An 11974-nucleotide genomic window follows, 5' to 3' on the forward strand; every position below is an offset into this window, starting at 1 on the left:
CTTTAGTGTTAATGAGCATCTTGATTCTTTTGTCCATATGAGAAGAAAATGTCACTACAAGCATCATGTTGTTTGTTTTTTGTTATCACTTTGAGCAGTTGGATCGATTACTTGAGTGTTACTTTACTATTATTCTACCTTTGCAGAGTCATTAAAGTTGTTAAACTAGGAGCTATAGTTTCAAAATAGTAGTTAACATGTGATTTTCAAAAAAATAAGAAAGTGAATTTGTATGGTTTTTTCAGTTGCATTGACAATGTGCCAAGGAAAATCCAACAAGCTCATGGGAATCCAATGTGTTTGAATGATACATTGTACAAGAAGCAAGGAGGAGCCGTCTGCTCTCTCCAAACCTTAGTCGTCATGGCTTGGGGTTTCGTCGATGTTGCAAGGCGTTGGTTTTAGGTGGTCAATCTATTAGGAGATTTTCTCTCCGTCTTTCGCTACATACCAATGCGTCGATTAGTGTTGGTGGGCATCAAGACACGTGTGATGTACACTAGTTTGAAGACCGCCGTGGGTTGTCACACCACCAAGATCGCATCTCACCAGTGTAGAGGTGTAGTCGCCGGCATGTTTGCTTTCCGGCTCTGGGATGGCAGCCTTGGGCATCGATGCTTTGGGTAACACGGTTGCTATGGAGACTTTGTCCAAGCAGGGCACGAGTCATGCGATAGGTTATAGAATCATTGTATTTTGTCATCCACTTCATTTGATGAACAATAGTTTTGACGCTTGTTTACTCAGTGGATTGATGAATACTATATTTTATGAGTCGCTGTATCAACGTGCTGTGAGTATCACAACTGCGTGCTTAAGTAGTTCGATTTCCTCTGGGCGAGTATGGTATAGATCAGTGTACTGCTTTCTTATTTAAAGCAGTGCATAGTTGTTTAATTTCACAACTCTTAAGATCATGACGATGGTTTCCATAGTCGTTAATAATAATCTTGGGAATGTTGCAGGTTTTACTTTGGTTTCTGCTCATATTTGCATATTGGTGTAGTGCACCATTAGTGTGTTCTATATTAGCTCTAGCTTCAAGCCGTTTGTGGCTTGTGTTTGCTCCCAAACTTGTTTGGAATGCCATTCTAAACGAATTGTAATCACTTAAAGTATTGATGAATTCTTAAAAAAAAAAATAATAATAATAATAATAATAATAATGAAATCAATTGCAACAATTTTGTTAGCACCAAACCCAAACTCAATTATATTTTACTTTTTTTTGTCGAAACTTTACAAGATTGTAACTATTGTGAAATGTGGCTTTTAAACACTCCAAATGCTCAAAAATAACAAGAGATTCACTTTAAGTAGGCCTGTTTATTTCCCAAAAAATTGAGAAGGATAGGCTTCTTACGCCATTGATTGAAAGTGTTAACAATTTTTTCTTTTAGGCAATTGACTGAAAGTATTTCCTTAAAAGGCCGAATATTGTGGTGTTGACTAAATTACACACAAGTGATATTTTGAAATTTTAATTAGTGATAAGGCCACTTAATTTTTCTTGTACACATAAGACCACTTGCTTCCACAAATTAATTCATTCCTGACAATTTTACCCTCCCACTTAAGAAACCCAATTAATTCCATCAGCCTACGCCCTTACCCCCCCCCCCCCCTCCCCCTCTCTCTCTGTCTCCGATCACAGTCTCTCTCTCTCCTCGACCACAAATTTTCACACCTTTGGTCTTCGCCTCCAATTCTAGCGACCACCAGCACGACGCTCTCCCCCCCTGATTCCTGCGACCACCGCCTCCGATCTGGTGAGATTCCAATCGATCCAAGCTTGCAAAATCTCGAAACGACGCTGCCACGCCTGAAGATGACGACGACAAAGAAGAAGCTCTGATAGGAGCTACCTCACTGGAGTCCAATCGGAGCTACCTCACTGAAGATGACGAAGAAGAGGAAGAAGCTCAGATCTCTCTGATTCTCTACTTGTCTCAGAAACCGAATGCTCGCAGTGAGGCTTCTGGTTTCTCTGTGAACTCGACCTCATGCTCGTACTTCGGCGTTGAGATTTCTTGACGAGCCTCTCCCCCAAGCCCTACGGACCGACAAGTTGTTGCCGACAACCTTCTTTTGTCTCACTGACTCAGCCTACCTGTGTGACTGTGTCTGACTTGCGACTCGAAGATCCACTGTGCCAACAAGCTCCCGTCGCTCCACCAGTGCATGTAGATGTTCAAGGTCTGCGAGCAAGCTCCGGTCGTCGTCACTAACAAGGCTGACGTCGCCGTCCTCTGAATTTGGTGTTGGTGTGCTTCCGGATCTCATTCTAGGTGTAGATCCGAGCGCTGTCAGTGTTTCTCGATGTTCTGCCATCGACGTTCCAAGCGTTCTCGTGCTCCCTTGCCTCGGCTTCGTTGTCTCAAAATGCATTTTTCAATTAATCAAAACTGTGAAGTAATTGATCGTAATATATTTGGATCGAACTTTTGTTTATGATCAATGAGTAGTATTCACTGCTATGGGTTCTTAAAATCAAATGAAAAATGAAAAGTGCATTTTGAGGTCTTGCATCTTACAATGCATTCCCTGTTAGGCTCAGAGGAAGCAAAAAGATTGACATTCTGGCCATTGCCATTTGTTATTGATTAATTGTTGTCTTATCTTATATGCTATTGCATGTATGTTAGTGTAATGCTAGCACTGTATCAGAATTTTGTATGAAACTTAGTTTTTATTTTGTTTGTGATTTTGTATCTGTAGCATTTCTTGGTTGAGATTTGTGTTGCACTATCAACATGGACAAACATGGACAATCAACATATGATTTTGTGCAATAAATTTCTTTGTCAGTTGCTTTTTATTACTGATCAAGTAGCTTTGTACATGTGTCATAGTAGGTTTATGTACCTATATCAGTAGCTTTTTAGATTACTTGTTTTTTATTATCCAGTTAATAAAGAGTACCATATTTATAGTGCAGCTGCACGCTACTGATTTTAGTTTGCATTTCAAATATTAATATTTTGTAGTATCTTTGTTCCTGAATTCTTTCCCTTTGCATTTGCAGTGCCAAATTACGAAAATCATGTCAATTTGGGTAGTGAAGACTCCATTGACCAAGAGATCATTCGGCCAACCAAGAAATGTTGCAATGAAGTCTAGTGCTGAAGGTGGCAAAATAACGCCTAAGGTTAGCGTAGAGTGGTAGAGCTTGACAAGAAGAAACATCAATGATAGCCATTTGAAATATGACACTAGCATAACCACATTGACAGTAGCTTTCTACAACTATTGTAATAGATTTTCACAACTATGGTAGTGGCGTTTTACAACTATGAAAGTAGCTTTTTACATAATTATATCATTGTTGGACCCTACATACTTTTTATATCATTGAATTTGTTTTCTTTTTCCGATTGCAGTAGTTTTTTTTATTTTAGCTGTATCATATACATTTCCATAGCTTGGTTAGTCTCTGAGAATAGTTTTCTCAAACTCTGGGAGTAGCTTTTGTTTTGCTTGTTTATTGTTTTTGGCGTTGTTGGGAGTAACTTTTGATGATGGTTAGAGTAGCTTTTGTTACTGGTGAGAGTAGTTTTCTGGTGTTGGTGACAGTAGTGTTTGTTGCTGGTGAGAGTAGCTTTTAGTGTTGGTGACAGTAACTTTTGTTGGTAGGGATAGTAGCTTTTAGTTTTGGAGAGCGTAGCTTTTGTTAATGATAGTAGTTTTTATTGCTTGTGACAGTAGTTTTTGTGACCTCGTTAGAAATCTCACTAGCGTAGCTTTTGTTTGTGATAGTAGCTTTTGTTACTGGTGATAGTAGCTTTTGTTACTGGTGATAGTAGCTTTTGTGACATTGCCAGAAATCTCACCAGCGTAGCTTTTGTTGCTAGTGATAGTAGTTTTTGTGACTTCACCGGAGGTTGCCGGAAATCTCATCAGAGTAGCTTTTGTTGCTTGCCACAGTAGCTTTTGGCGTTAGTGACAGTAGTTTTTTGGTCATCAGAGTTGCGGGAAGTTGACCGGAGACTCGCTGGAGGTCGGCCGGAGTTGGCAGGAGACCTATCGGAGTTGACCAGAGACCTCGCCGGAGAGGAGAGAGAGAATGATTGTTGACTTTTTACTCTAGTGACATCTATGTAAATATATTGATTTTTATATCTAAAATATAACACATTTTTTAATCTAGTGGCCTTATAAGGGAAAAAAATTAACTTGTGGCCTTACGACTAAAAAAAATTCAAAGATGCACTTATTTATACTATTATTAAGAGAAGATGTTTTGTTAGCCAAAACAGAAAAAATGTACCAAAATGACTCTGAAATATTAAAATTTTTACAACTCATAAATTAGATAGGGGTAATAATAGTAATATAGTCAAATTAACAAATAAATAGAAAATAGGAAAAAGAAAAAAAATGGTGAAAGTGAAACAGATAAGAACTTGAAAAAACTACCAACTCCTGTAAAAATAAAAAAATCTCAATTCCCATTAAAATGTGTGAGGCCCATCTAGTATGTAATTAATACGAGTCATACGACTACAACACGGGGGGACTATACCATCTTACCCTAGTTTGTAGTTACAAACTTACAATAAGTAAAGGCTATTCCTCGGGTTTTCAAAAATTTGGCCAAAGGAAAACAACATTTTTCATATAGCACGCGAGAGAGAGAAACGCTGAGAAAAAGAAAATTAGGGTTTTGTTGAGAGATCTACGAAATGGCCTTCGCTAATCGACTCCGATCTAGCCTCCCTCTCCAAGTCCTCGTTAGCAAGATTCTCAGATCGGAACCACTCTCCGCCGCCGCCACCCAGCGGGCTGTAGTTTGCCCTAGTCTGACAAAAAAAAATAACAACTCCGATGAGTTGTCGAGGAACTTTAATTCTATTGCCTCTAAGAAGGATGAGAAGGTGAAGTTGCCTTTGGTTTTGTTTGGGGGGTATGGAAAATATGCCTCTGCGTTGTACATTGCTGCAGCGAAAACTGATTGCTTGGACAAAGTCGAGTCTGAGATTCTCGATTTTGTTCAGTCTATCAAGAAAACTCCTGAGCTTTCTCAGTTTACCAAGGATCCGACGGTGCCTGCTCGTTCTAGAGTGAAGGCGATGGCGGAGATTTCTGAAAAGGTTGAACATTCAGATATTACAAAGAACTTCTTGGGTATGAAATAATGGCATCATATATAATGCTCTCTTTTGTTGTAGTTAAAAAATGTCCTACGATCATTTGAGTTCTTTCTCTCTTTCGTTTGTAGCTGTGTTGGCGGAACATGGAGGGCTAAATCACGTTGAAGCGATTGCAAAGAAATTTGTGGAGTTGACCATGGCGCATAAGGGAATAGTGGAAGTTAATGTGACTTCTGTGATTGTAAGTTGCAATATCTTATGAAAACTATAGCACTACTACCAAGATAAACAATTGTCTAGCTATTTCAAAAGATGAGGAACCATGTCAATTTATTGGGGGTGTTGGATACGATCGATACCTAGAATTGGTGGTCTGTCATATTGCTGATGCTCTGGATTTACTGGCCAGTCCTTGATAGTTTAATGTTACATATTTAGAGAAATAGAATAGTTACGGTTTAATTTATGCAAACTTTTCGATAGTGAGGGGATTGAGAAGTGCAGAAAGTACTAGTGTTAAGTTTACTATAATCTGTGGTGTTGGCATTACGAGTTTACATTTGGTTATGTTATGATAGCCCCCTATTTTTCAGTTTTGGTTCTTTTACCAGACATTACTGACCCTACCTTTAGTACCTTAGCTAGCCTTCTTATGCGTGCTGTTTGCTTACTACAGTATGATTTTTGAACTTCTGGGACTTGTTAGATGTTGTTATAAAACGCTTTTAGAAGAAATGTGTATGATAATTGGTAGTACCATACATCATGCATGTATATATTACAAGACCTATATCTAATTGTTATGTCTGTGATTACCAGCCCCTCCCTGCTGAAGAGGAGAAAGAATTGAAGGAAACAATGCAGGAGATACTTGGACAAGGGAAGACAGTGAAGCTTGAACAGAAGATAGATCCGGGGATTCTGGGAGGGCTTGTGGTAGAGTTTCAGCAGAAGATGGTGGACATGTCCATCAAGACTAGGGCACGCCAGATGGAGAGGTACTTGCAGGATCCCAAACACTGGGGTGACCTCCTCCTCTAAATGGTCCGTATCAGTTGTTGTCGCACAGCTTGTGAAGGGAAGGAATATTGTTAGTTTTGATGTGTGCACCCTTTAAAAATAATGGGTTTTCCCATTTGTTTTCAAATAAAGCTTATTTTACCATGTTGAAGTTACTTCTAGTCCATTTAATTTCAATAAAGGCCCTTGTTTGTTTTTAGAAAATAGAAAACATGTAAATATCAGATAATAGTTGCTATCTAGTTTCAAATGGGAACATTTGAACTAGTGACTTTGACTTTGATCTTGAGCTATATATTAGATACTCGAAGCTACTCACACATTCAACTACTTGCATAGTGAGCTTGTATACTTGGCATTCTTGGCATAAGTAAGTAGTCATTAAGTTACAGGATTAATCTAGCTAAATAATAAAGATAAAGCTCTTATTGATTTCTTCAATCTGTCGTGCCTTCTCTTTGGACTATTTAGAAAAACTGGAAGGTACGCTACTACACTTATCATAAGAAGGCACGACAAATTGAAGAAAGCAATAAGCCATTGCTGTAAGGGTTTTCTTCCTTCTCTGCACATCTGGTTGCTCTAAGAAACAATCAATGGCCACATTGATTACTATATAGGAACCAGACATCGAAAAGAGGAAAAAGTTGTTCTAAATACCATTTTCCGACAAAATTTCATCGTTTTTTTTTTTTGGAAAACTTAATAGCAACGATAATCCATCAATTTAAATTTAAAAATCTTAGGCCATTAAGTAATCGTCGCCAAAAGTTTTTCTATTTTGAAAACTCATTGCCGATGAAATTATGCCGTTTTAAGAAATCCTAATTGCATTAGGAAAGAAATTGTACTCCTATTTCTCTTCTAATACAGTTCAAGCCAATAATTTTCAGGCACACGATTTCTCTTTGCCGAACTTGGTTTTCTTTCTCCTATACCATTAGCTCATTATTCGTAGAGCATGATTTTTATAACGTGTTCCAATTGATGGAACACTGAAACCTCAAACGAATTTTTTTCTTTGAATTTTTTTCTTTTTGCTTTGAAAAGTAATGATTATTGAGTTCCATCCGTTCGAGAACGAGAAGAAGAAGTGTCTAAACATTATTTTTTTCGTGAAAAATCAAAACATGCAGTTTATTCCACAATTTTTTCAAAAATTGGTTTTGGAGGACTCTCTCTCTCTGTCATGGGGTATTTTGTAGAATAAATAAATAATTTAATATTTAATATTATTAATTACTAATTAGAGCCTTAAAAAGACACCAATAAGGCAATAACTAAGACAATGTCATGTAACATAATATTGATAGTAGGTCCACTAAAATGACGTCATGTAACATAAACCATCAATACAGTTGGTGGTGGACGGTGCACCGTAGAATTTTTCGATGCTTAACGGATCCAATTACTATGGCAAGAAGCCAAGCACCTCGATCACATTATTATTACATAATTTATTTACTAGCAATACCTATATTAAAACACGCAGGAACTGCAAATCTTGTTCGTCAGGTCTCCATAATAGCAACAAAGACATGTCAGATTTATTACTTTATACACTTCCTCAAACATCATTCACCTCGCAATCATAATTGCTTATAGAAAAGCTGAGATTTCCACCAAGAACACTTCACCCGCTCCCTCGAAGCTCAAAGCTTAAGAACCAATAACTGTACCGCTAGTGGAAGCAGTTGGGAATATTCTTATCAGCTAATACTAGAACCTAATGCTCAGGGGGTGGCAACGTTTTCCTTGGCAAGAGGAGCAATCTCTTCCCCTTCAAAGCCAGGTTCGGCGCCAGCAACTTCCAGGCTCAACAGCATCTTTTCCCATTGTTTGGAAGGTTCCTGCATCAGATACATTGTGCTTTAATAGGCGTTGTTGTTATGACAAATTGTAAGGAGCAGTTTACAAGTCAAATTATTGATTTCTGGATCATCTCAGTATCATACTAACCTTCCAGGAAAGATCTTTTGCCATGCAATTCTGGATCATTTCTTTCATGGCAGCAGTACCATAGCTTGCAACAGCTCTCTTCACCGTAGTAGATATTGCAAGTACATCTGCCGGATCAACTGCTTCGCACTAAAAATAATCCACCACAGACTATTCATCATATTTTGAAGATAAGTAGATTAAAGGAATATAAAGAGTAGTGCAGCATTGTCACGGATGCAGAGCCAAGTCATCGACTTACATCAACATTGAAAGCTCCCATGTGAAATCCTGTAAAACCTTCCTTGACAGTGTCGACAAGTCCACCAGTTGAAGCAACAATGGGAACCTACAGTCATTGCATTGCACACCATCAGTGGAGGTAACTATCAGCTTAAGCCTTTAAGGCAAAGGTAATGCAAGAATCGAATGATTAGCTCCTTACTGTTCCATATCTCATGGCATGCAACTGTATGAGACCACATGGTTCAAATCTACTCGGGATCAACATAAAATCAGCACCACCAATAATCATGTGGGCTAATGGAACATTGAATTGCAGCACGCCTACAGCCATGCCCGGATATTTTGTCTCCAGCTGTTTAATCTGCTTCTCCAGGTACTTTTTGCCAGTTCCCTAACACAAAGAATATACCAAAACCATCATACTCAACCAGCAGTACTATGTATGTAATAAAGAGAGTAAATCCAAACAATACTTACAAGGACTATTATTTGCAAATTCTCTCCTGACAATTCTGGAATGGCTTCCGCTAGAATATCTGAACCTTTCTGCTCCTCTAGCCTACCTATGAAGCCTATTAATGGGATGTCCCTGTCCACTGGCAGCCCAACTTCGGCTTGAAGGGCCTCCTTCAAAAGAGGCTTTGCATCCAGTACCTGGACATACAATGCGGATCAGTACAGATTTTCTTCTAGTTATGTTACAGAGTTAATAATCCTCACGAGTTACTTACTGTTGTTTCATCATAGATGACATTTAAGTATTTGTCTGTGGCTGGATTCCACTCTTGAACATCCATGCCATTCACAATTCCAGTGATTCCAGTCTTACGAATAATGTTATCTAATTCCACACCTTTGTCTTCTCCAGAAATAAGTTCCTGTGCATAGTAAGGGCTTACAGTAATAACCCTGTCTGATTCCAGTATTCCAGCTTTCATCCAGTTGATTTTTCTTCCTTTCACAGGCTTGTTATACCTGCAATCAGACATTCAAAAAGAGGATTAGCTTTTTAAATCTACAAGTACATTTCTAAGTCCTTATCACTGTTGCCACATCACATTCTGTAAAGTATACCCGTCAAAGAAGTCGAAAGAACCCTTAAGTTGGCCAGGTAAATCAAGGAGTTCGAAGTCCTGAATAGGAAATCTTCCCTGGTAAGCTATATTGTGGATGCAGAATGCAACCTGCCAACATTTATCAAACAATATTTGAGTTTATGTAAATAAATTGGCCGGACTCTAAACAATTCTGTTCAGCTAGGAATCATTACCTTGGCACTTGTGTAAACTCCCATTGGTTTGTAGATGGTTTTTAAGTAGCAAGGAACAAGAGCAGTGTGCCAATCATTGCAAATGAACACAACATCCTCTCCTGCAATGAACAAGCTTACATCCTTAGTAAAACTATTTTCAAAGAAGTCATACTTACAGAAGGAAGAGAGAGAGAGAGAGAGATGCACACCATAAGGTCCAGAGAAGTATTTGTTGCTGTTCAAATTGAGAACCCTCGGTGCCTCCAGCGCAGCCTGAAGTTCAAAAGGGTCACAATTGAAATTCACTCATATATATGAGAGTCATCTATTGCCTAAACACCATTGTAAATTCAATTGGTCTATACAAGCAACAAATGCAATGCTTTCATTTCTACTGTTCCAACTGGAAAACATTTTCAAGTTTTGAAAAAGAAAATTAAGCCAAAAAGTATGACATGCCTGGCACAACAAGCTGAAGCGCAATTGGTTGTCCTTGTAATCCAGTCCTGTCTTAGGCCCATAGATCTTGGATCCTGTTTTACCCCATACCTTCATATTGATGAGAAGAACAATTGCATCAGTCATAGATCACCAATACTACGAAAATTTTCTAGATATGGTCTGAAAACACCAAAAGAATTCCTACCTTCTCAAGGAACCATGGATGATCCACAAATACACGATCAACTCCGCGTTTGTAGCAGTGGAAGAATCGAACAGTTTCAACTCTGCCACCAACTTCTATCTGCAAACATAAAGCTGCTGATCAGTTTGAGGAAAATCTCCAAAGCATACATTAGTATATTACACTCTAAAACATGAAAGCATCTAACAATATTTGCAAAACTTACCTCAAGTAGTACACTAGTGTCCCATGCATCTTTGTATTGATCATAGCGAGGAGACACCGTCATAACACGGTGGCCATTAGCCTAGGCATTAATGAGTCAGGCAGTAAAATCAGCCAAATAAAATACAAGAAGATTAAAATCACATAGTAAATTCAAGAAACTAACTAACCGCCAAAGCTGGTGGGAGACCTCCGAGAACATCACCAAGACCACCAGTTTTGCTCCACGGACCGACTTCAGCTCCAACAAAGACCAAGTTCATTCCTTGACCGCAGACAATCCTCCCCACAGATCCAATATCACTCACAGCCTTTCTCATGACTTGCATAGAATATGCACTAGGACGGGTTCGGATCCGAAGCATATCCAAGTTGCTCAAAGATCTCAACCCATTGTGAGTCATGGGTTGGTTCCACAGACCCATCTGTCCCAAGTTTGTCCTGTTTTCTGACCCTGAAGCTCCATTAGTATGTGGAGTGCTAGGTACAAAGTTTGAGGTCGTCACAGCTGCCATCTCCTATATCCTTGCTCTAAAAAAATTACCAAACCGAAGTTTAAATGAAGTACAATCAAACCACACATGAAAATGGAAATATAATGTCATGATCAAGAAAAAGTGATGAAGAGAGGTTACATCTTTAAAGGTTTAAGCTATCAAGAAAAGTTACACTTTAAACCCCAAATAGTGAAATGAATCTTGAACAAGAAGATCAAGCAAAACTAAAGACTTTCCAGACCAAAAAAAAGAAGAAGAAGCAAAATTAAAGAGTTTCAAGGCCATAGGAGTCGGGGATTACTCGAAGAACAACGACCCAGAAAAGATGATCAATCAAAATCGAAGACACTGAGGATCATATATAAGTGTGTCACAGATCACTGAAGGAACATAGACTTAAAAAACGATCATTAAGTAAACTAAGAACTAAACTGTTTCCTTTATACCAAGAAAAAAAACCGCAACTGATCGAGAAAATCACTGAATTTAGTTAACAAGAACAGAGCAAAGATCGGAGCTGATGCCACCAAATTTATTTACCAAAAAATATAAACATCACAGAAAAGAAATTAAATTTAATCGATGAAATTCACTTACTTATTACTACTAGTTCACTGACGAACGAACTGTGATCCTCGTCAGTCTCTGACCCACACCCTAGCTTTAGCCTCCGAGTCTGTCTCTCGCTCTCAGGATTTGGTGGGAGATTTGTACTTGCTGCCCAGAATTTCTAGGCCCGCCGCGTGGCGGGAAGCAACGGTCCATAAAACATGGTTACGTGGAGGTTGGCCGGGTGTACATATCAGGTGGGGTTGCATTGAATTTCACATTGTGCGACATCCTTGTTGTCACACGGTGATACGCCGTAGACGCACAAACGACACGCGAATGATTGTAGTTCTTCGGATCGGAGATCATGGCTATAGGAACGTTTTCGAGGAAGCAAAGAAAACGACAGCCTGATATTTTGTAATTGTAATTTTTTTATGACATTTTTTGTAATTGTAGTTCGAACTCCAAGTTAGAGAGCTGGACCTAAATGGACGGTAGAGGGTTAGAGGAGCATTGTTTTAAACTTTTA

General features: G+C 38.7%; 2 protein-coding genes across 4 annotated transcripts; one reads left to right on the forward strand and one right to left on the reverse strand.

Annotated features, from left to right (window-relative positions):
• The first annotated feature begins 4564 nt into the window (after positions 1-4564).
• Positions 4565-6401, forward strand: LOC112175275 (ATP synthase subunit O, mitochondrial). Its single transcript, XM_024312944.2, has 3 exons — positions 4565-5124; positions 5219-5331; positions 5910-6401. Exons 1-3 carry the CDS (start codon positions 4683-4685, stop codon positions 6129-6131), a joined length of 777 nt encoding a protein of 258 aa, XP_024168712.1. The 5' UTR covers positions 4565-4682; the 3' UTR covers positions 6132-6401.
• Positions 6402-7391: 990 nt separating this feature from the next.
• LOC112179206 (granule-bound starch synthase 1, chloroplastic/amyloplastic) lies at positions 7392-11645 on the reverse strand. 3 transcript variants are annotated; one of them, XM_024317543.2, is made up of 14 exons: positions 11491-11645; positions 10567-10927; positions 10398-10478; positions 10193-10291; positions 10006-10095; positions 9756-9819; positions 9565-9665; positions 9369-9478; positions 9026-9269; positions 8772-8948; positions 8494-8685; positions 8311-8397; positions 8070-8198; positions 7392-7960 (listed from the first exon to the last, which is right to left on the reverse strand). In XM_024317543.2, exons 2-14 carry the CDS (start codon positions 10909-10911, stop codon positions 7844-7846), a joined length of 1836 nt encoding a protein of 611 aa, XP_024173311.1. In that variant the 5' UTR covers positions 10912-10927; positions 11491-11645; the 3' UTR covers positions 7392-7843. The 3 variants fall into 3 exon arrangements, with proteins under 3 accessions (XP_024173311.1, XP_040368192.1, XP_024173312.1); XM_040512258.1 differs by lacking the exon at positions 11491-11645 and adding an exon at positions 11340-11364; XM_024317544.2 differs by lacking the exon at positions 11491-11645 and adding an exon at positions 11195-11315.
• Positions 11646-11974: the final 329 nt, after the last annotated feature.

The sequence above is a fragment of the Rosa chinensis genome, chromosome 7 (assembly GCF_002994745.2).
Source record: "Rosa chinensis cultivar Old Blush chromosome 7, RchiOBHm-V2, whole genome shotgun sequence".
NCBI lineage: Eukaryota > Viridiplantae > Streptophyta > Magnoliopsida > Rosales > Rosaceae > Rosa > Rosa chinensis.

Excerpts from the sequence above, each read along its gene's own strand:
- LOC112179206 (XM_024317543.2), bottom strand. The coding sequence starts at position 10,911 with ATGGCAGCTGTGACGACCTCAAACTTTGTACCTAGCACTCCACATACT. Across the intron at positions 9,479-9,564 it reads GAGTTTACACAAGTGCCAAG|GTTGCATTCTGCATCCACAA; the intron begins GTAATGATTCCT and ends AAATGTTGGCAG. Across the intron at positions 8,199-8,310 it reads TGGGAGCTTTCAATGTTGAT|TGCGAAGCAGTTGATCCGGC; the intron begins GTAAGTCGATGA and ends GATTATTTTTAG.
- LOC112175275 (XM_024312944.2), top strand. The coding sequence starts at position 4,683 with ATGGCCTTCGCTAATCGACTCCGATCTAGCCTCCCTCTCCAAGTCCTC. Across the intron at positions 5,125-5,218 it reads TATTACAAAGAACTTCTTGG|CTGTGTTGGCGGAACATGGA; the intron begins GTATGAAATAAT and ends TTTCGTTTGTAG. Across the intron at positions 5,332-5,909 it reads TTAATGTGACTTCTGTGATT|CCCCTCCCTGCTGAAGAGGA; the intron begins GTAAGTTGCAAT and ends TGTGATTACCAG.